This window comes from Tyto alba, unplaced genomic scaffold (genome assembly GCF_018691265.1).
Source record: "Tyto alba isolate M040663 unplaced genomic scaffold, T.alba_DEE_v4.0 Super-Scaffold_14, whole genome shotgun sequence".
NCBI lineage: Eukaryota > Metazoa > Chordata > Aves > Strigiformes > Tytonidae > Tyto > Tyto alba.
In genome coordinates this window covers 31001955-31025443 of record NW_024881276.1, presented here as the reverse complement: position 1 = coordinate 31025443, position 23489 = coordinate 31001955, and the positions used below count along the sequence as shown (strand labels likewise).

Here is a 23489-nt window from a genome sequence, read left to right as displayed (position 1 = left end):
TTGAATAAGACAATGGATTCAGCCCTTTATGTTTGCTCATGCCTTCCTCCAACTTGAACACATACACAACTGCTGAACTTAAAGAAAACCAGCATTTTTATTCTTTGTGCGGTAAGCCATGCCTCTGTTCAAGCCCCACAGGACCATTTAGATCACTGCATGTTTTACTTCCAGATCTGAACTTGGCCCCAGGGAAGCATCCTAGCCTTTCCAAACAAGATCAGAGAGCATGTCCCTGTGGTTTTTTTTATATGGGTGCTTATCTTACTGTTGTATGAAATACATATAAGAGCATTATCTGTGGACAAATACAGCCAGCAAGATTCTAAATTTTCTTTCTCATAAAGTGGCCAAACTCCTACAGAACAGGACAACAGAGATAGCTCCAGATAATAGAGTGCTGAATAAAAGGTGGGAGGTTGTTTTCAAAGGAAAACTTGTCCAGCGGATAGGACAACCCACTTTCAGAGAAGTTAACTTTATGTTGGATGAAAGGCCTGATGTTATAAATTACATATGGAAAATTACCACTTCCTTTATATCGGTGCCTACACAGGAGTTGATACCTATCTATAGCTGTATCTCTAGAGGCTAACATCATAGGCTTGCTATATGAGATAAGTTAAGCTTTGCTCTGTACAAGAAAGTTTCCTCCAGAGGCAGAGGGAGGAGTGCTATAAAAAGCACGTTTGGGTGATCTTGGAGTGCTGCGTCAAAAAAACTACAATGCCACAGCAGGGTTTTACAGGAGAGAGCTCACCTCTGCAGGGCAGTAAGGGAAACAGGATGGCTTTGGGGGGAGATCAGAAGATGCTTCTCCTCTCAGGGCACCCTTTTCTGACAAAGGGAAGAACCGAAAGCACGGTTGCAGCTCCAAGCTGTGAAATTTACTTTTGTTTAACCTTGGAATTTTCCCCTCAGGACCAAAATTTCCCATTAGAATGCCTCAAGAGGGAAAAGTAATTGCCGTCCATTCTATTAGCTATTTCTTTCATTTCCTCTCAACAAAACAGCACCTTGTTTAACCACAACTAAAATTTGGATTTGGCTGTTAATACTAAGGAGGATGAAGGCTAGTCCACAGCTCAGGATCTGCCTTTGGGGATGGAGCAGCCAACAGATGGAACCGAGCAGAGAAAATATTATGCTGATACAGAAAATAGCAAGAGGGATACAGGCAGAAGATTATCCTCTGCAGTTTATCCTTTTCATTTGTATGGATACATGCAGACACTCAGTGAAACAGGAAAGTACCAAATTTGAAACAGATAAGAAAATGCTGTTTGATACAAAGAATAATTAACTTGAGGAACATGTTACTACAAGGTGATACTGAAAACTGAGATTTCAGCAGGATTTAAGAAAAGATGAGACACTAACAGGGAGAATGAGAACAGCTATGATTACATCAGATAAGATTAAATGCAGAATTAATGCATATTAGTAATAGGTGAAACACCAGAGGGTAAGAAGCTGGTAAAGAGCTTTCTTGAGGGATATCTTTCCAAAATAGTCCATTACAGGGTTTCTAATTTCTTCCTTACAAACCTCTAAAGCTGGACACGGTCTGACATTGAAAACTGGAATGGAAAAGCTCCAGAGGATGCTTATATTGTAATTCCTCTCATTTCTGTAACATTTTCTGGGAAGTGCCTGTTCTATAAACTGTCCAAGTATTGAGCTAAAACTGCATATCAGTATTTACCTAGATAAAATTAACCTTCTGTTTCTAAGCCACTGACAACAATGAGTTTCATACATGAACTAGGGACAGTATGCAGCCCCGTGTCCATATGTTACCTCACTCTCCCACCAAAGACTGCACAAGAGAAAGAGCACACATTTAAACCTAGTATTCATTTATACAGACAGATTGCAAAAATAGCTATAGCTCATGGACAGTAAGGAGAAGTCTCTAATAAATACACAAACTACCTTTAATTTAACATCTGTGTCTCCAAGTGGCATTATAATATCAGATTTGTGATCTGTGAACAGTAATCTCCAACTGCTTACTGGAATAGGCATGAAGTGTGTCTGGCAATTTCACCATTTGGTGCATAAATATTTGTGTCTGAGCAAAAATAACACAACAGATTCCGACTCCAAGGGGAAGCCCATTTGCTGTGATTTATACACTTACTGCAGTGGATAAACACTAATGCCATCATGATTGCCCGTTGTAAAGATCCTGTCATCTGTAGCAACCTGTCTTTTCCATTGGGGCCAACTGTTCTATCTGATGATAAGCAATAAAACTCTGGAAGGTTACTGTAAAAGTAACAGACTGTCAGTAGCAGTCAGAGTTGTCACTGTTTTGTCACTGCCAGTTATCTGAATTTTTAAGACTTACAAAGCCAGGAAATTTGCTACCTTTCTTACAATTTGGTCATTTTTTTTTTCTTATCCCAACAGAAATGTTGAACATCTTTGAGTCTTAACTTAATACAAAGGCATCCCTACTGAAAGGAAAATTAACAAATCCTTTATTCCCCATTAGCCGCAAATACATTCTTATACTGTCTTGGTAGTTTTATAAGCACATTCATGCAACTTGCTAGATGTCTGAGTTTACATTGCAGTCCTCTTTCAAGTTTGGGGCACAATGCAATATGACAGGATGAGAGAAGTGTATTTGAGAATTTAATGTCAGGTTTTGCAATAAATCCCGCATGCCATAATATCTTAAACATGTTGCATGCTGGAAAGCACTTGAGTTTAAGTAGAAAACGTGCATAAACACAGTTCCACATACTTAAGATTATCATCAGCCTGTCAATTTGCTCTTATCTAAGATTTTTTAATTCCATTTCCTTTTCTTTATCTGCCTTGTGTACCAGTGCTTGAGCTCATGATGACAGGAGATAGCAAGACTGCAGTAAAGAGCTATTGTAGCAGAACTCCAATCACTGAATCTCATAAAAAGTATCGCCTCTATAAGGCAAGGCTGCAGGCTTCAGAAGCAGCCTCCACCTCCAGTTTTTATGGCTGTGAGGGCAGGAGAAAGGAGCACAGATTGAAAAATGGTGTCAGGCAGGAATTTGGAGCACTATAACCAACCTCAATATGTCAGCAAAAGACTACAGCCAAACAGTACAGTACTGCTTCAGGTCTGTTGTTCCTGTTACCATATGTGGTCCATACATATAAGCTGTATCACCATATGCAGGTATTACTGTACAAATGTGTCATCTGCTTTCCTAATGTCTCCATGCCCTTTCCTCATATTGCAGCAGTCTGAGTCACTGAGAAAACAACACTCAAGTCCCAGCTCCTCTTCCACCACTCTAGGCAGCAGAGGACATCATCTCCCTCAATTGCTCTCTGCTGTCTTTGCAAGGGTTTTTTTCCTTTCTTCTAATTCAAACATAGATGTTTATAATGAATATTCTGCGCTGCAGAGGGCTTTTACATTAAGATGAAAAATCATTTCTTTGATTTTGTGCTTTCCTTATCATCTACAACATAACAGAGCAGTGTAAATTTTGACAAGCGTGAAGGACGTAGATCACACTTTTTGAATAACAAACATCAGTGTACTTCTGAACTTCCTATGCTCCTTGATTTCTTGAAATACACTTCCCTGTAATGAAGAGAAAGCTGAGCTACACTGATGGGCCTGATATTCCAGAAATTACTATCAAAGCTTTTCCCTTTGATGTCTGTCTACGTCCTGATTGCAGAGTCTCCCAGGCTGGAGGGGAAGGAAAGACATTGTTGGCATAATGCTGTATGGCTTGCATGAAAGTAGCATCACATCTTAATCTGCTCTTGCCCCACAAGGAACACAGATCTCCCCAGATCTAATCTTTTGCAAAAGCATGAGCTTCATGGCAAGAGCAGTGACGCTTTGATTTTGATTATATATCTTCACATAGTGTAGAATGGGGGAGAGCTGTATTTTGGCTACCTCAGATATGATCTAGTTTGTGGGTAACAGACGCATCTGATTTCTTAAGCCAAAATTTTCCCTTTTTCAGCCGGATTTTCTAAGGAAACAAGGTTTGCAAAATCATGCTATCTGATCATCTCAGTCCTATTAGCACCAATAATTTAACCACTGGCTGTCTTTAGCCAAATTTGACAAATGATAGAGGTCTCAAAGGCATGCAATTCCTGCAAATTTTGTGAGAACCAGTTGAGGAATTTAGCAAATGGCCTCAACGAAGGAAAAGCCCAAATTATCTGCAGGTTTGGTATGCTGGCTGTGTGTCTCTTGGAAACAACACTACTGCCTTTTGCTGCTTGTCATTTGTGGATAGGCAGGAGGACTTTGAAGGAAGAGGAGAGCCACAGTTGCTGATGTGGAGACGAGGTCAAGAGGGAACAAGAAAGGCAGCTGAGGTTACGGTAACTGTAGGGTAAGGAGAAGGAGAAGACAAGACTGGGCTTCATTAGCTCAGCTCTTCAGCAAATAACTTTTCTTGGATTTATATTCTTTCTTTTCTCCTTTCCCTTTCCCTTCCCTTCACTTTCCCCTCCCTTTCCCTTCCCTTTCCCTTCACTTTTCTTTTCTTTTCTTTTCTTTTCTTTTCTTTTCTTTTCTTTTCTTTTCTTTTCTTTTCTTTTCTTTTCTTTTCTTTTCTTTTCTTTTCTTTTCTTTTCTTTTCTTTTCTTTTCTTTTCTTTTTTCTTTTTTCTTTTCTTTTTTCTTTTCTTTTCTTTTTTTTCTTTTCTTTTCTCTTTCTTTTCTTTTCTTTTCTCTTTCTTTTCTTTTCTTTTCTCTTTCTTTTCTTTTTTCTTTTCTTTTTCTTTTCTTTTTTCTTTTCTTTTTCTTTCCTTTTTTTCTTTTATTTCCTTTTCTTTTTTTTCTTTTTTCTTTCAATATAAGCATTACTATGTCTCAGAATGTCGTGGTTTGAGCCTGGTCGGCTCGATGTAGCACCATTATCCAGCAAAAGGGATCTAGCAGTAATGTTTTATTTTTTAGGATATAGTAGAAACAAACTGAACAGATCCTGATTTTTGGATGATACAAGTTCATGTGGCTCTTTAGAGGTCAGGGAGCTCTTCAGATTTATATCAGACCTCACCCAAAGTATTCCTGTGTATTTAGAGATCAATAATGTAGGGGAAAAACTACAATTAATAAATTGTAACTAAGTTGTAACACTGTGGTTTGTATGTTCATAGCTGTCTTTCCTTTCTTTGAGCAACACACTCCTGAGTCCACCCAGTATGTCTTGAAGAATGGCAGAAGCTAATCCATCCTAAAATAGAGAATGCACCAGTCCTATTGGCTACAGGAGTGACTGAACAACCTCAAAATATTCAGGCAGAACCACAGGCCAGGGGGACCCAGAGACCCTTGTGCCACCCTAGGTGTGAATAGAAAGGAGATTTTTTACTTTGTAGCATACCATTCAGGGTCTTTTTATTTCACTTGGGCTTTCATAGAGTAGAAATGTGTCAGGCTGACCGCTGTTCTCCAGTTGAGAGCAGGTTTCAAAACAGTGGGGGCTGCCTGCTGCCCACCTTCATTCAAGGCCCTCGCTGCTGGCAACAGGGGCTGTGCCCCCTATGGAGACTGATGTAACCCCTGGCTCATCTACAAAGCTCACCAGTTTGGGTTCCTCCTCTCTCACTCTCATTTTATAAGTAGTTTTTCCAGATTACATTTAAATATGACCCTTTTAATCAGGTTCCTCAGTATAATACAAGCAAAATTACAATGAGATAGATTCTGTTATTGCATTACCTAGTTTTATATCCATTGATTCTTCTGTATCTTTCATGAATCACCCTATTGAAAATATGACAGGTTTATGTCAGTCACAACAGGACTGTAACAATATTAGCTCTACCATGAATTCAGCATGACACCAAAATTGTATCATACTTGACCTTATTTGATATATTCGTGTACTGAATCAGAAGCTCCATGCTAAGCTGCACAAAGCAAGGGAAGATTCTTTTCTAACAAGACGTTCTTCTATATAAATAGAGGTTTGTGCTTTTAGTGTTTGCCGTGCTAGCTCCAACCATGTGATCATATGTAAATAATAATGCTATTTCTAGAAACTGTGGCTAGAAGCCATTCCAGCTCTCTTATTCAAGCCTGTTTACAGCACCATCAGTAGCTGGAATAACTTACACCTGATAGCATCTGTTCTTGCTACAAACTAGTGAATTCTGGCATTCTTTCCATGACTCTGCTTTCGTGAGAACAAGTACGGCAGAGAAGGAAACCTTCGCAGAAGTGTGAGACCTTGACAAAATCAGCAGCAGCAGAAAAAGGAAGTAGGAGGAGTCCTTTTACCACTGATTTCCCCAGACTGATGGAATCCAGAACCTTCATTTGCAGTTTGGATGAGCTGCAGTAAATTGTCCAACTGTTCTCTTCTGTCAGAATAATACACTTGCCAGAACCTCATCACTATAAACTGCCACAGCTCCATTGAGTCCAGGAGAGGCAGAGCTAAAGTAGCCTTTGGGTCATTTTTTTTTTTTTCCCCCTGAGAAAAAGTGGTCTGTCATTTCAAATAAAGGACAGAGAATCAGAAGAGATGATTTTGTACCCCATTTTCTCACAGATTTTCTGTAAGAACTCACAGATAAGAGCAAGGGCTTGGTTTTCAAAGAAGTTTTGCAGCTACACCTGCTAAAGCTAGGAAGTTTAAAGCTCACATCAATCAAACTTCCTGGGGAAGCTCTGTGTGCAGTCATTGGGCTTTAACTGTTGCCAATGAAGTTTATAACAAATTGACTACTATGGAAGAAGAACCAAGTTTGGAATCTTTGTAAACATCTGTCCTTCAGCCCTGGCAAAAGTAGGAAGTGATTTTAAATATGATGTATGCTGAAGGAGCCTTTCAGCACTACTTTACTTCAACATTTTAATTATAAGTCTTGCTTTCAAGGGGTTAAATCGGAAGTATGGCTGACCATCACCTCTTTGTATCCTGCCTGTCTCTGTTTCAATTTAGAGGAGTAATGAAGGAACAGAGTTGTGTGTATAAAAATTATAAAATGTACAACTAAATATGTTGAATATTCCTTTCAAAATGCTTCTATGATTCTTGTTAATTCTCCAGTATGAATTAATTCACCAGTGACAACAAGTTATAAAAACTGACAATTTGACATGAGCAGTAACTACATTTCATTCAGATTTTTCCTGAGCATTTGGAATTCTGGGTCAAAAAATCAAAGAAGAGAGTTTACTAATATGAATTTACATTCATATTACTTCATTGTGAAATACCATGAATCATTGCATCATTCTAAAAATTGCAATAAAATATGCTCTTGGTATTGGAAACAGCTGAGTTGCAAATACAAAATCCAGGAATTCTAGAATTAATTAAAGCTCCCCAACAAACTTTGCTCTGCATCTTCTAAACTATTTTAGTTATTTACATTATTAAAAAATCCCATTTCTTATTGTGGAAATGTATAGTCAGCCAGTATCACTGAGCAGCTCAGTCTCCCACCTAAGAAACTCCAGCCTTTACAACAGCAGTTAAAAGCTGTCAGAGAGAAACAGCTTCACACTATTCTTACCTGAAGGTGCTAAAAATTAGCAATTCCAATAAAAATGACATGGAAATAACACTTTTCAATTTTTCCACGTCCTCATTGTGGTGGATTGACCTTGGCTACCTGCCAGATGCCTACCCAGATGTTCTCTCACTTCCCCTCCTCAACAGGACAGAGGGAAAAAACTAAGATTAAAAAGCTTGCAGGTCAGGGTAAAGACAGGGAGATTGCTTAGCAATTACTGTCACGGGCAAAACAGACTCAACTTGGGGAAAATTAATTTAATTTATTGCCGATAAAACCAGATTTGGAGAGTGAGAAACAAAGACAAATAAAAACACTGCCCTTCCCCCTTGCCCCAGGCTCAACTTCACTCTTTTATTCCCAACTCCTCTACCTCCTCCCCCCTGAGCAGTACAGATGTGATGGGGAATGGGGGGTTGCAGTCATTCCACGGCAGCTCCTCTCTGCTGCTCCTTTCTCCTCTCACTTCTGCCCTGGGGCCTCTCCACAGGCTGCAGTCTTCCAGGATAAAACTGCTCCACCATAGGCTCTCCAGGGGCCACAGTTCCTTCAGGGCATATTCACCTGCTCCAGCATGGGGTCCGCCACAGCTGCAGTGGGGATACCTGCTCCAGTGTGGTCGCTCCAGGGGATCCCCGCTGGGGTGCCTGGAGCACCTCCTCCCTCTTTCCCCTCGGGGCTCACAGGGCGGTTTCTCATACTTTTCTCCTCACCCCTCACTGCTGGGCAGCATTTTATATTTGTTTGTGGAAGCAGTTGCAGTAAGTCATAAGCATTATTTCTAAAGTTTTTGATTTCTTGCACATGATACTTGTAAAACAATATGTAACCCAGAAAACAGATCAAGACTGACTCTGATAAAGTTTCTCTCAGAAAAGAAGAAAAGTGCTAAGTACAACTGCCCAGAAACAAGATTCACCTGTTTACTGACAATGCATAATAACAATTTAGCACTCATATAAGTACTCAGGACAAAGATTCATACAACAGCTTCCTGAAATTACTTTTGTGAGAAGGAAGAAAAGGTGGGATCTCATCACCATTTCGCTTACAGACTTGTAGAAATAAATTAGTACACGAGTCATCTTAAAACAGTAGTTATCATACTAATTATTCTGGATTTATAAAGAACGGTTATCTTTTCCCTCATCACCCTTTCTCATTATCTTGCTGTGCAAAGTATTTCAATCCATTATGGAAAACTGGACTAACTTTTGCCTATATAAAATAGGCTATGAAACACCCTGATTAACACAGAAGTAATCTGCTTACACACAGAAATATTCCCATTTAAAGCCAAGAACCAGAGGGCTTAAAGTATATAGCTATCTAATTAGTAGAAAACATTTTCTTTCTCTTCCTCTAATTTTGTGCTAACCCCAGCACTCCCGAAAAGGCTGAGAGGTATGCTGCACGCCCCAAAGAGTCTCTGCTGATGGAGAACTTGACAGGGCAGACATGGCCTCGACCCACTCACCCAGAAAAACGCTGCCTGCAGCAGTCCCAGGCATGCTTGCCACCCCTGCCTTCTCTTCAGTGGGAAGGAGATGCTGTTGCTCCTCCACGTGCTGAAAGAAGTGGAGGAAACAAGGTGCCATGCTGCCGCGTCTCCCCCTTTGCTCCCCCCATGGAGGTGATCAGGATGACACAGAGAAGAGGCCCTGGGGAACCTCAACACTGGTGCTCTTCCCATGTTGGTTAACATCCTCTGGCCTCATGAAGTATCTGCACCAGATAGTTGTGTTGCAATTTTGAGCAAGCAGCGTTTGGGGCAGCTGTGGTGTCCAAGTTTTATATGCATGTATGCATGCATGGGAGACAATTCGTAAGAGGAAAAGGGACCAAATTCATCCTTTTATACAGAGCTAACGGAACTGTTTGCAACACTCGATTCTATCGGTACTACGTTGTTTTAAAGGGGGCACCCACCCAGACTCCTCCCAGGGGCCTGTGTTAGGCACAGAAGGAAACAAACACACATGAGATCTCCCCACATCAGGAGAGCTAAGAGGAGAGGGCTGGAAGCTAGAAATTCAGCCTGATAGGGGCATGCATCTGAGTAAAACAGCAATGCATAAATATTTCACTGGGATGCTGCAAGCAATTGATTTTTTAAAACACATCTGTGTATCATACAGACACTGGGCATATACAGGAGAAGGTCTATGCAGATGAGAAGGTAAATGTTTCTTGTTAGTTTTCCTTCATGACAGTTCTGATTTCAAGATGACAGCATAAGGGTTACAGTTTCCCAGACCACTTGCTGTTCAGGGCACATCCCACACTCACTAAATCTACAGACGCTTTTTAATGTCAGCACATGGATCAATGACAGGACATGGTCCCCAGGGAAAAGCCTGGCACCCTAATAGGAAAAAGGAACGCTTAGACAGCAAAGTATGCAGTGAGTCACACTGACGCAGCACAGATTCTTCATTTCAAGAAGATCTGCATTCTTCAGAAAACAGTGTTCAAAAGTTTAATCTTCAATCAGTTCAATGGAGCAACTTTATCATTTACAGCACCAGATAAAGCTAGAAGATGTAATGTGAAGTATCTGAAGCAGTTCTTTCCCTGTATTAAAATGCACCTTGGGCAACAGAGCCTTAACTTCACTTTAACGTATGTTTCTAGCAGATAAGTAAACAATTTGGATGCGAAATGAAAATTTTCAAGATAGTTACAGTCAGAAAAGCATCATCTCGTATTAGACTTCAGCTGTGGTGCCCCACTGATAAGTTTTTGGGGTGGTTTGGCATAGCTGAAAGGAAGCAGCTTCAGAAGAATAAAAAGCTTTTTGTGTACAAGTTGTTGGATCAGAGATAGCAAGAAGAAAGACATCATTTTTACATCAAAATTCTGAAAGTGGCCTTGGTGGCAGGATCAAATCATATGCCAGAGCACACGGCCAGATGAGCTGAGCATCTCCACACTCAGGGAGAGGGGAAGCAGAAACAGAGCGGGCAAGTCTGGGACGCCTAAAGGTTCCTGCACAGATAAGCAAGCAACCCACTCAATGCACTGAGCTGCACTGACGTTCAGCTTCCTTATAACCGTGGACTCCTTCAGCTTTGTGGACAAAACCTTTAGTCACACGCACGTTGATCTTTGCATTCAATGGTGTCCGCTCGGCGCCGTGGGGCTCTGTGTGCAGCAGCGAGCTGCGGACGAGCGCCGCCGTCATCCCAACACCACCACCACCGCGGGTTGGCAGCAGATCACAGGCCGGCAGGTCACCCCCACTGAATTTCAGCACAGCCACAAGCTGAACGGTCTCAAAAGTCGTGTCCCCCCCACCATGCTGGCTTATACGCAGTGGGTACGGAGCCGTTCTCCGCAGTGAGCTCCCTCCCTCTCTGCCCAGATGCTTGTACTTCTCCTTTTTACACTACCTGGCCATTAGCAGACAAATGGAAACTCATTCAAGAAAGAAAAAATGCCCATCTTTAATGGGTTTATTTAAGCAGACAGAGTTCCAGTGAAGGAAACAGCACGTCACTGTAAAGATCGCAGTATATCACTGTGCAGCACGTCAGGAGAAGAAGAGCCCATGTTGGCTTGAGCTAACAGGCCTGTTTCAGACAAGCCACACTGCCACAGGCCACCGTCCTGCCACTGCACCTCCAGGTTCCATGGTCCTTCGTCAGACAACAGACCTGAAACTTGGACCATCCATATCAGGCCTACAAGGCTGACAAGGCTCATGCTGGCTGGTGTCTTACGCGCTAGAAGTGCTTCACCCCAGCAAAGGGAAAAGCACTTTGCCACAGGGAAGCTCCACTTCATCTTTTGTAAGCATTGCCAGAAAGCCCTTGCAGCAGCTGTCAGCAAGAAAGTACTCCAGACATTATCCAATAAGCAACCATGTCTTTAGCTGCTTATAACGCTTTCAAATATTAGCCACCTAAAGTGACATTTCCCCTGTCTTGCAGCCATCTCAGACTGAATATAGGAGGCTTTAAATGTTCCTGAGAATAACAAATACGTTTTTTTTGCCCAAAGTACAAACATTCTGATAATCTTTTCACCGGGACTATCTTCACGCAGGGACTTAAAATTTGATGGCCTGGTGCTGTGAATACAGCCAGTGACAGCTTTTTACCAATGGCCAGGTAGGTACCTACTGTACCCATTTGCACGATGCACGTGTCGCCCAGAGCTGCAGAAACCAGCCTGACCCTTGCCTGGTTTGGTGCATGCAGCAGTATGAGCCAGGAGCCTGCGCTGCCCCTTTGCCGTGCTGCCAGCCAGCTTCCCACCACCAAACACCTCTGGAAAAACACCAGCAGAAGTGTGTCTCGTCCTTCTCTAGGGCAAGGTCTGCAGGGAGAACAGCAACATCTACTGCTGATGGGTGGCACATGTCTCCATCCTGCATTGCCCTAGTGATCCTTGCTGTGCCCATAGGGCATGAGGTGAATGTTCCTGGCGTTTCTGATTGTCTTTTACACAGTGATAGAGAATTATATTAAAAGCTTTTTCTATGAACACATAAGACAAAAAGTGAAACCCCAGAAGATGGGAAATATCAAACTAACGTTGACTGAGCAACTTCAAAATCCCATCTTTTGTTACCTAACTACATGCGTTATCCTTCAGGATTTCTGCATCATTTACTGCACTCTTTTACTATCATCCTTCGCATTTAATATTTTTAAATACGGATGAATAAATTGGGGATATAGCATTCTATTAACAAAGCCATTTTGTTTAGTGTGAGCACAGTTTATCATATAAAATGCATCTGAACAATCATAAGGGATCACAGTACAGCAGTGACTCCATGCCTTTCTTGAACCTTATACAAGAATTTGCTCATTCATCTCCTATTCCAACAGACTATCAAAGATCACCTGCTTGATTTTTAACTAATTTCCTATGCTCTTTCTGAATCCTAACATGAATAAAAACAAAACTTGAAAATATTTTAATTAGAAATTGTGATTTTATTTGTCTCCAAACTGTGGGGAAGAATTCTTAAGTGGCTTACTACTACTTTCTTTAATAGTTCTCAATAGCTTATTACTGTATTATTTTATGAGGACAGCTAACTTGCTATTCACATGAGATTGCTGAAGTTACTCCTCATGCATTTTGACTCACCGGCCAATCCGACAGTGACTGACAGTCTCTGAAAAAGCATAGTACAGCTAAAAAACCTGACCTAACTTTTAAACAGCTTTCCCTGTGATACTGACATAATCAAACGGAGTTTTACATATGTCATGCTGTTGCTGCAGCAACCTGGCCTCCTCTACTCTGACTACTGATAGGGAGCCTCTAAGCTTGATATGGACTCAGATGTCTTGAGATTAATCTCTTGGGACCATTCCAGAGAAATCGGGATTAATTTGCAGTTCCTCAAAAATGAAGTAACTATTTCACGTAAACTACTTTTCACATTCCATCAGGCCTGAGCTTCCTATTCGTAACCTTTATAGAAATGACGAGGTTGGCACAGGGCCCCCAAGACATTTAGAGAAAGCCGTTTGCACAGCAGGAAGGAGGATTAAAATGGCTTTGGCTTCTCTTGTATTTTTTCTTGAATGAACGCAGAGAAAAAAAGTTGCATTTTGTTTTTTTTTTTGTTTTTTTTTTTTCCTCTGGATGTTTACATCTCAGTGTATCTAATTTTCAGTTCTCCATATCTTCATCAGGGATGAAACCATGACAGCAAAAACAAAGAATTGTAAGCACTGAGATGTGTAGTTCCCAAAGCCAAAGTTGATTTCTAGCTAGCACAGCTGTAGAATTTTATAAGGACACCTGAACAATTGATAAAGACTTCAACAGTTTTGATGATACAGTCTACATCACTGCACATGGCTCGAATGCTCTGAAAGCCTCTTTCTGACTGCTTAGACCCTTTCTTGTGGGAGAAGGGGGAAACATGGTGCTGGAGCAAACATGATGCAACAAGTCAGGCCAATTCATGCAGGCTGCTGTATTTGCCTAGGAGTTACAGCCTAGTGAAACACTTAACCATCTTGCCAATGTACATAATATCCTTCAAGAAAGGGCGTAAGTAACAAAATGTTTCTGTATTTGAAATAAATATAATTACAGAGGGCATATGTGCCATAGTGGAATAGTATGTGGGAGTACAAAAATGGGGAAAAAAAAATTAAATTCTTCTATACACTAAAGATGTCCATCCCTTGCTAAGACTTACCATGCCTGATCTTCAGCAGAACACCACTCTGCTGAACAGATGTGAAACCAGAGGCTGGAGAGGACATGGTGAACCATGCTGAAAAGATGCACAGAAGAAATCTGAGCTGTGAAAAGGCACTTCCAGGGACCATGGATGTTGGTGGCCTCTGTGGGCCTTCTGGCTAAGCTCAGATACAGCACCTAGTATTTGGCCACTACCCAAAACAGAAGAGGAAGGCATGTGCTCTACTTCCTCAGAGAATCCTCTAGTGTCAGGGAAGATCTTCAGCCTTGTCTGCTTTGCACTGCACATCCAGGGCTGAGCTCCAAGCATCTGCAAATTGTTCAGGCCATAAAACACCTATCTATAAATTGTTTAAACACACTTGGGCCTCTATAGCAGCAACACTTTGCACTTCATGCTACTAATTTCCAAAGGATCTATGCAATTCTTCAGCTAATATACAATCTGTAAGGAAATGTCAAGGTTGTGATGCAGTGGGCAGAGGTCTGGGATGACAGCACTCAAGAGACCTGGAGTCACGCCCAGCTTTGCCACAAGCTTGCCAGCAAAACACTTGAGTTATCTGGCCTTGGCTTCCCCAACCATAAAATAAAACTAATCGTATGTGCTTTGTGAAGTACTCTGAGCTCTACTGCTTCAAAAGATTTCAATGGAGTTATTATTCATTACAATTCTTGTTGAAATATGACAAATTTCATACTACATACTACAAAGCAGTAAGGAAACTCGTTCAATACAACTTTTCATTGCATGGTAGATCCCAAAAACACCAATTTCCATGGATTTACCTTCCAATTATACGATCCAAGAATATACATACAGCTTTTCTTCTCGGTATTGTATTGCAGAATCAGGCTAAACCCGATTTATATAACCCAGCTTCCCCAAAAGATAGCACAATTCATAGTAGTTGTTCATTGTTTAATTGTTCTACTGCATTACAATATACAATAGTAGTGTTATTATAGCTAGGCAAAGCAAGACTCATAAAAAGAAGTAGCAATCTTTGATTTACCTGTTTAGAGACACAGCTGTAAGCCCAGATGTGTGGGCTGCCCTTGCTATTCACTTAGGGAAAGCAGAGAGTTAAAAATCTACTGGCTTCTGCGTGCAACCTCATGGACCATGAAGGCCAAAGCTCTCAGGTAGGAGAAGACACATAGCATGAAAGAAGTAAGCAACTGAAGTAATACTTAGGATATCTTGGGCTGACATACAGACTGCCATTAACTGCAAAAACAGCAGTGGTAGATTAGGCAAGCCTAATCACTCACCTGGGGATCTGGCTTGCATGCTGAAGTCATTAATGACACATCTCTCCCTGGGAGGGCAAGGGGAGGTGATCTTTAGCAGAAGTGAGTGACAGCAAGCGCCATATAAACATCCTGGCAGGACTCTGCTCCATCGCTCGTCCCAGGGGAAGGGAAGAAGAAACTCATATCTTCAAACATTTTTTTCTTCTTTTCTTGTAGCTACCTAATGTTGTTCTTTTAAAATGGCATTTTTTTTCCAAACCCTTTGATCCAATGCATACACTAGTGTCTTTTCCTGATTATTCTGTCCAAAACAATTAGAACCGAAAAGCCTGTATTACTTACAGTGTAGTGAATGGCTCTTACTATATTTTAGCATTCTTGATATTTTAAAAAAAAAAGTGTTGGGTTGTTTTTGGTTTTGCTTTGTTGTTTTTTTTTGTTTGTTTGTTTGTTTTCCTGTAGGACAGCATGCAAAATCACAGTGATTTTAAGGTCTCAGTGGTGTTCCACTAAATTCAGGGAGGGATCTGTTCCTTCTCCATCTGAGAGCCAAAGCAAAGCCCCAGAATCTGTGATAATGTTTCTACTAGAAGTGTCGCGTGGACATAATGGCTGTGGGAAGTTTCGCTGCTCCTTCATACGTAGGTAGAACAATGAGTTTTGCACCCTTGCTCATTCAAAACAAGTCCTGTTCCATATTTCTGGAGGTGCTTCCACACTCTGACTGTCGCTTCCACCTACTCAGCATTGCACCAGGACCCCTGTGCCATTTAGCAATATGGAAGGATGGCTGGTCTTGAACCCCAGCCAGAATCAGTGTGCTGTAAACATAATTTTCCTTGAAATAGACCAAGTTTGCATGTGCAGCTCCAATGGCAGAATGTGGGAACAATTTCAATGCTAACAAGAGTTTATAGCGCTCCTCTTTTAAACTTGTGGTGGTGCAGTCTGAAAGCCCAAGGGAATAAACAACTAGAAGGTATAATTGTAAAGAACCTGATGGACCCAAGAAAAGAAGCTCAAAACTAAGCCTTTGAGACCACTTCTAACTCTTTGTCCATACTGCTGGGCCATATAAGTGATTTACATTTCCCAGTGTTGTGCCACCCCAATTTAGTGTCTCAGTCCATGTAAAGATGAAGTAAGGAACTTTCTGCACTGTCAGAGGAATAATAAAATAAAAAAAAAAAAAAAAAAAAAAAAAAAAAGTACTTTAGCAGCCCTATCAGATACTCACTCCTCTAGCTAAAATGAAAAAGATGCCTATTTGGAAATATGAAACAGTTTTAATTTTGAATTTTGATTTTGCTCAGTGAAAGCAAATTCATCATTTGAAAGCTAATCATTTTCTAGATAATACTGTATCACCTTCAGCAGAAAGAGAAAGAGAGAGGGAAGGGTAATAACATTCCCACTGCAAAGCTTTTCCAAAATTATAAACTCATTACTGCAAACTAAAATCTAAAGTAAACCAAAAACTAGGACATACTGGGCTTGTGGGTTACAGATCCAAAGCTGAAGAGTAAAAAACTAATCAGTACTTGGCTAGGATTTTCTTTTTTTTTTTTTTTCTCTCTCCCCCCCCTTTTTTTTTTTTAACTACAATACAATCTATAGTCTCATTGGTCAAATCAAGCCTTTCTGAGAAAAGAAGATTAGAGGCAGTTGCTTCAAATATTGGGGGACAAGGGGGAAGGGGGGGAGAGAGCAGGATTTAAGCTTTATTACTGACCAGAATATACAAAACAAACTGTAATGAAAAAACAGCATTGAGACTGTACTTGTGGTCTGAATGGAAAATGTTAAGCGAAGATAGGACCATATGGAAGAGCTTATAGTTACAGCAAGAACTGATGCTGAGGCAAATGCCTTCTGAATAAGTGAAATTAGGTGTTATGGGAAAGTTACAGCAATTCAAAAAAGTTATTACACCTGAACACTACAAATAGGCTATTACGCAAGAAATGAAATTCAGAGAAATTTCATTTGATTTTATTTACAAGGATTGTTCCTCCTGCAATGATCACTGTACTGTGCATAAATTGTTAACTGAAAAAGTACTAGGTTAAGTATCAACCATTTTGCATAAATGAAATATTTCATGAAAAATCCTTATCCTTTAGAAATTAAACAATTTAATTGTTTTGAAGATTTCATTCTGTATTTTACCAAAATCTTAACTGTCTGAACGGAGGCACATGTGTTACATAAATGCATTTGAAGCCTTGGTGAACCACAGCAGGATGTCCTATTTATCTGCCCACCTGGAGCTCACTGCAGCACTACAGACCTATTTTGCACAGGGGCACATTAGGATACACCTTGCATAAGTTAAGAGAAAATAATAAAATACTGCAGCAGAGATATCAGTGCCCTGGCTTGTTTTCCAATTCATTTTCCTATAGCCCACTTGACTTTCCACCAAGACAACTACATGAAATTTGCCATAGTTAACCACACATCTCCCAAGATGTGAAATGCAGGACTAACCTATCTTCATGATGTATCTTTTAAATGTTTTTATCTCCCTCAGTACTGCCTAAACTGTCCTAGCTCTGGTCCAAACTAGGCAAATCCAGCCTCACTTCCTTAACTTTAATTTTCTGGTCTCAGGACCTTTTCTTTGCTGTTCTCCATCACCCTTTACTGACAAGTGGCCCAGGACAGAAGCAACTCAAGCTCGGTGGTTTTGTTAATACAGCCCTGAGTGGCTGGCTGCCTGCTGCATAATCACCAAGTCACACTATTACAGCCTCTTTGAAGACCATCGTGCACCTTTACAGCTCATCTGTCTCATGCTAACGCAGATATTTAGGTATATTCTGACAACAGAGATGCAAACCACCAATTTTTTGGAAAATGAAGGTCTCCTCTACAGTTCCTTCAAATCCTGAGCAGCACTTAACACTGCCCCAGCAATAAGGATGCCCTGCCCATGGCAGAGCCACCCAGCAAACACCCTACTGAGGCACCAAGAGCTGGCCACCGCAACGCTGGCGAGCTTCATGCGCTCCACGATTGCCGTCATTGCTCGGCCTCGGGAGTGAGCTCCAGAAATGCTCTGTAGAGTGCACTTGCATGAAACAAGAGCTAAAGATGTGTAGGACCTGATTTTGTCAGATCCTACCTGTCATTAGAAAGGGCGGTAAGCAGGTAGGTCAGTCAGCGGAGTTACGACAGTTTAACCATTCTCAATATATTAAGCATTTCCAGGCAGCTCTTCAGGCAATTTAAACTGACATAGTTCCCCTGAGTTTGATAAAAGGATGCCCATTTACATCAGCTGAGCACCGGCTTCACAACTTTTTTATTATTTCCCAATGGAGCAACCCAGTACAGCAAACACCTTCCATGGTATAAAAGCCTGGAAATACAATGGTATGGAAGCCAAAATAATCCACCCCTCTGCATCAACAAGCCTAAATGGCAGAACACAAAGAAATCACCAATGAGATTTTGATTTTAATAATTTAGGGTGAAACCATGCAAATCATTATGCAGTCAAGTGTTTTCCCTGAGCTCTTCATATGCACTGAGGCCACTCAGCTGCACTGACCTTTCGTTGCACAAGTATAGACTTGACGGAGTACCCTGCTAAGGTGTTGGCAATACATTCTTCATCTGTTTTTATGGAGCATTTTTAACTTGATTAGCCATTTAAAGCATATAAGGCAAATGTGGCACTGTCTCACACTTGTACAGTACTGTCAAATCCAATGAGGAGGGAGATGCATAAAAATTAATGTTTGGACGTTTTGGTAGCAATCCTTTAGAAATATTTGTAGCAAAACAGTTTTCTGTTAAGTGTAGAATGAGGAAATTTAGGCAAATTGTATTACAGTGAAATGATAAACCACTGAGCATCCAGGATCTGGTGAACAAAATGTAGTCAGTGCCTCATCATCTAATGATAGAAAATGCACTCCCACTTCCTACAATATTATGGAACAGAATAACTTGTAGACACCTAGTATTAAATACTTTTGAAAATTAACTTTTTAAATTATATCCAAATATGATAGAGACTTTCCAAATACAGTTTTTGCCACGGCACACTGATGAAGCTCAAATGTGTATTAATATTATTCCCTTCACAATTAAAATATCAAAGAGGGTTGATGAAAAGTAGCAAATTTGCAGTGAAATTACTTAGGTTTTTGTCTTTATCATTCTCAGAGTGTGGGAATGGTAATACCACGCAGGAAAAAACCTCACAGTTCTAGCCCTGCTTGGAGAAATACAGACGTATTTTGAAATCTATATTGAGAATTTCAACTTATTAGAAAATAATATTTTGCACATTAGGTTGACTTATGTGTGTCTGGTTTATATCTGTATTTCCCAATTGGAGAGAAATATTACAGGGCTACTCCTGCATCTTTGAAAACACAATTCACTAAACCATTGGGAATTTTGCTTAAATAAGGAATAAATCACTGCAGAGTATGAACCCATACTTAAATATTCCATTTAACTACAGAAACACACAAATTACTGAAAATTACTTCTGATAAGAACTGAAGGTTATCTATTTCACCATCTAAAGCAACTTCTATGAAACCTAAAAATTACTCATTTGCTCATTTTCAAGAGTTGTTAATTTTAGAGATTAAGTCCAAGATTTATCCACATATAACTTCCTACAGGTATTTGTTGAAAACTGTCACATTCTCTTCTTAATTAACTCCAGTGATATGTTAATAATTTGCACAGTTTCTCAACTACTGGTTATTTCTAATCCAGAGTGTAGCTTGAATGACTACCATTTATAAATTTCCATGTAATATCACTGAAGTATATTCTTATAACCTACTCAGAAGTTGTAATGGCCTTAAGGACACACAGTACTAAAAATAAATTTTGTGGCTGCTGATATTTCAGTGCTTTGGAAGGTGTTTCTGCAACTTAGCACCTGCTTGTCTTCATTTATATTCTTCCTTCTGTTATTCGAGTTCATTTATTTTATAAAAGTGGTACAAGCAGGATAGATAAGAAAGTTAGGTTGACTCAGCATAAAAACTCGAAATTCCTTGGTATTAAATCAAAAATATTAGGGTCATGAACTTTAAATACACCTTTATATAATATAGTCTAGTGGGTTGTAGATAAAGATGGTGTTTCCTTGGACAGCTCTATTAGTTCATATATCAAGGGAAAAGCTTTTAACATTAACGTAAAAGAAATATTCAGTAAGACACTAAAATTTAAGTATTATACTACCTGAAACTGAAAAGTATCTCTTATCTCAAAATCCATTCTTTTTATCCTAACGAGTGGGTTTTACCGGTCAAATTTCCATCCCTCATTTTCTTGTTTAGAGGGACAGAAAAGTACTCATTAGCTAGATGCCGAGAAATAGCTTGAATTTCTACCACTCACATGTCCTTTCTCAACTAATTAAATACCAACCAGAGAATCCATTTATTTGTATTATAAGCCAGAAAAAATAAAAATAAATAAAAATCCAAAAGCTCCCTAGCAGTGGAAAATGCAATTAAAGTACCTGTATATTAATTCAGGTGCAAACTGCTGCCCCACTGTATAGCAGTGCTTTCCTTTCCTTAATTAACTAAAACATGAAGAAGAAAATCTGATGGCTTAATAGTAGTTTCTTCACTGTCAGAAATACTCTGGGATGATTTTATTATGTTATCACAAAGAGTGTTGGAGGAGTTATTGCCATTACTTCTGTTTGTCACCTCTAAGAGTGACAGATTCCACAGAGAAACTTGCTGCTGTTAACGGATGTGAAGGATTAATATTTTATAACATCATTACTTTATAGGCAGGATAACTATAGTAATAAGAATAAATTTAATATTTTATGCATTCACAACCATGTAACACACAAGGAGCAGCTATTCTCCAGCAGCATCTGTTCGGATGTTCATTTGGTTGCTGTGATTGAAAGCTGAGCAGGTTGTCATACTTAGCATTGTTTACATTGTGGTGGAAGTACCAGAGTCGAACCAGTACTTGGGCACCATCGCTGCATGCACCGACGGAGTGAATCCAAACTAGAGACACACACAGATCTTGCAGCAGAGAGCCTACAAACCACACAGAGCAATTTTAGGGAACAGCAACGTGGGCAATTGCCTGGGCGCCTCACTAGACCAAACACAAGCAGCAAAGCAAGTTATGCAACAGGGAGGCTGACAGAGGGAGAACACACCCTAAATCTCCGCCTGGGTCCCTGCAATACCGATGCCAGCTGTGAAGCTGAGGTTTCATCCGGCACAGAGCTAAGCATTTTGACTGTGTTCAAACAAATATGTTTCCCTTTAAACTCTGGCATGCTCCCTTTTCCTTCAGAGGCTATTCCCATTCAAGCTAAGCGAGTTAAGGCTGACTAGTAGCAGTGATGATGACTGTGTATTTCCAAAGCATCATGTAGCATGTGGCTAAGTTATTGGAACATGGTTTACTTTCTTCCACAAGTTTCATTGTCCCTGAATTTACCCGTCTGTGAGAGCACCCAGCTTTATGTCTCTCGTGCTCTGTGCCTCTGCACAGACATTCCCCTTGGCTCCAAACCAGGCACGCTTACACTGTGGTGGTGAGCAGAGAAACAGCACTTCACCTGCATCCCGTGAGAAAAAAGCGAGCATACGCTGAATAGGAAGAGTTACAAACTTATTATAGATTTTTCAGCTGCAAGGTGCTGGGTGCTTTCAGCTTTTCTTTTCCTTCCCGCCTTGCTTTGCCTTTCCTCATCACTTTGAGGGACTGCGCCCCTTAATTTACTTAAATGTTTCAGTCACTGGGTCCCTTGCTCTCTAAGCACAAGGACCCTGCCACTTGATGTTCAAAGGATCACTCATGAGGAGAGCTGAGTGGGGTTAACACTTGCCAGGTCAAAAGGTATCAATCTTTTACTTTGCACCACAGAAACGTGCCTTCAGGAATGCATCTCCACGGGTAGCATAAACAGCTTCTCTTCTCTTTTTTTTTGCTTCATGTTCACTGTTTGTCAAGCAAAAGAGGGACAGGCAGAGCAACAGAAGTGTGACAGATTCTGCCTACATCCTTTCCACAGTTTTGTCTAACCCCTAACTCTTTTCATACTTTGTATTCACTGTCTCACTTGACTGACACAAGAAACCCACTGTAGGGAGAGAGGCTTCCTGTGCACTGAGCCCCGTTTCCATGGTGCGGAGTTTTCTACTTAAAAATAAATTCCTGTTTTCTGGGGCTACACGTACGTACAGCACTCGCGGAGCTCCCCCCACCCCGGGGTTAGGGGCCGAGGGCAAATGAGAGCAAACACGTCCCCCCATCCTAAAAGGCTCCGCATGCTACCGCTGCTTGCTCTCCTGTCCGACCCAGGAAACCTCAGCACTTTCCGGCGTGCGTTTTAAAGTCACTGAAGCATCCCTGCGCCCCCCCGGCGCGGAGGAGAGAGCGGGGTTTGACTGCCTTGGGGCGCATGTTACACCCGCGGCCGCGGAGCGCCTCAGCGGTGAGGGACACCCGCCCGGCCGGCGGCCAGCCCCGAGCGGCCCCCGGGGTGCTGGCCCCGGCCCCGGCCCCGGCCCCGGCCCCGGCCCCTGTCCCGCCCCGCTCCGCTCCGCTCCGCTCCGCCGGGATCCCGGCGCCCAACTTCCCCGCGTCCCGCCGCCGCGCACCGGGGGAAACTTTCGGAAGCGTCAGCCGCGGAACCCCGCAGCGAAGCAAACGGGTCGGGGGGCTCCCCGCTCCCTGGGAAAATTCCCTCGCCGCGGAAAGCCACGGACTGGGGGGCAGCCCAGCCGGCACCGCCCGCCCGCAGCCCCAGCCCCGGCGCGGCGGCTCCCCGCGGGCTGCGCCGAGCCCCGCGGGAGGTACGCGGGTCCCGGCACAAGCGAGCACTCACGCGAGCTCCCGGGGCGGGAGGGAAGGAAGAGCCCAGGAGCGAGAAGCCCCCCACACCGCCCTCCGCCGCGGCGGCGGGAGCCGGCGGTGCCCGCGGAGCGCAGCGCAGCGCGCAGGGCCCGCGGGCGGCACTCACCGATCCGCAGCACTTGCTGGTCGCTCCGGGGCAGGCCGGCCGAGGCGCAGAGCAGCACGAAGAGGAGCCCCCCCCCGCCGCCGCCGCCGCCGCCGCCGCCCGGGCGCAGGGGCCACCGCGGGCCGAGGGCGCTCGCCATCCTCCGCGCCCGCCTCAGTTCATGCCGGGTTGCGCGGGCGCGGACGGCTACCCCCGGCGGGGCCGGCTGCTCCGCGCCGCCGCTCCGCGCCGCCCGCCCATGGCGCGGGGGCTCCGCGCTCCCGCCGCCGCCGCGCTGCGCCGCCCCCCGCGGCTCCCGCTGCCCTCGCCCCCCGCCGCCGCCGGGAGGGGAGGGGAGGGGAGGGAGGGGCCGGCTCCTCCCGCGGGGCGGCCCCGGGCGGGGCGGGGCGGCTCCGGGGGGGCTGAGCCGGGTGGGCGGTGTGGCGGGGCACGGCGGGCGCGGGGCCGGGCACGGCGGGGGCGATGCACACGGACACGATGCACACGGACACGATGCACACGGACACGCACACGAACCCGTCCGGCTGATCCCCGGCAGGGGCGGGGGCAGAGGTGCCCCCGGT

General features: G+C 42.6%; 1 protein-coding gene across 1 annotated transcript in view; it reads right to left on the bottom strand.

Moving 5' to 3' along the window:
• Positions 1–23197, bottom strand: part of GRIK1 (glutamate ionotropic receptor kainate type subunit 1) — a 176112-nt gene extending 152915 nt beyond the window's left edge. The window contains 1 exon segment of the mRNA XM_033011249.2: positions 22927–23197. Coding sequence (XP_032867140.2) covers positions 22927–23065 — 139 coding nt within the window. The 5' untranslated portion in view covers positions 23066–23197.
• Positions 23198–23489: the final 292 nt, after the last annotated feature.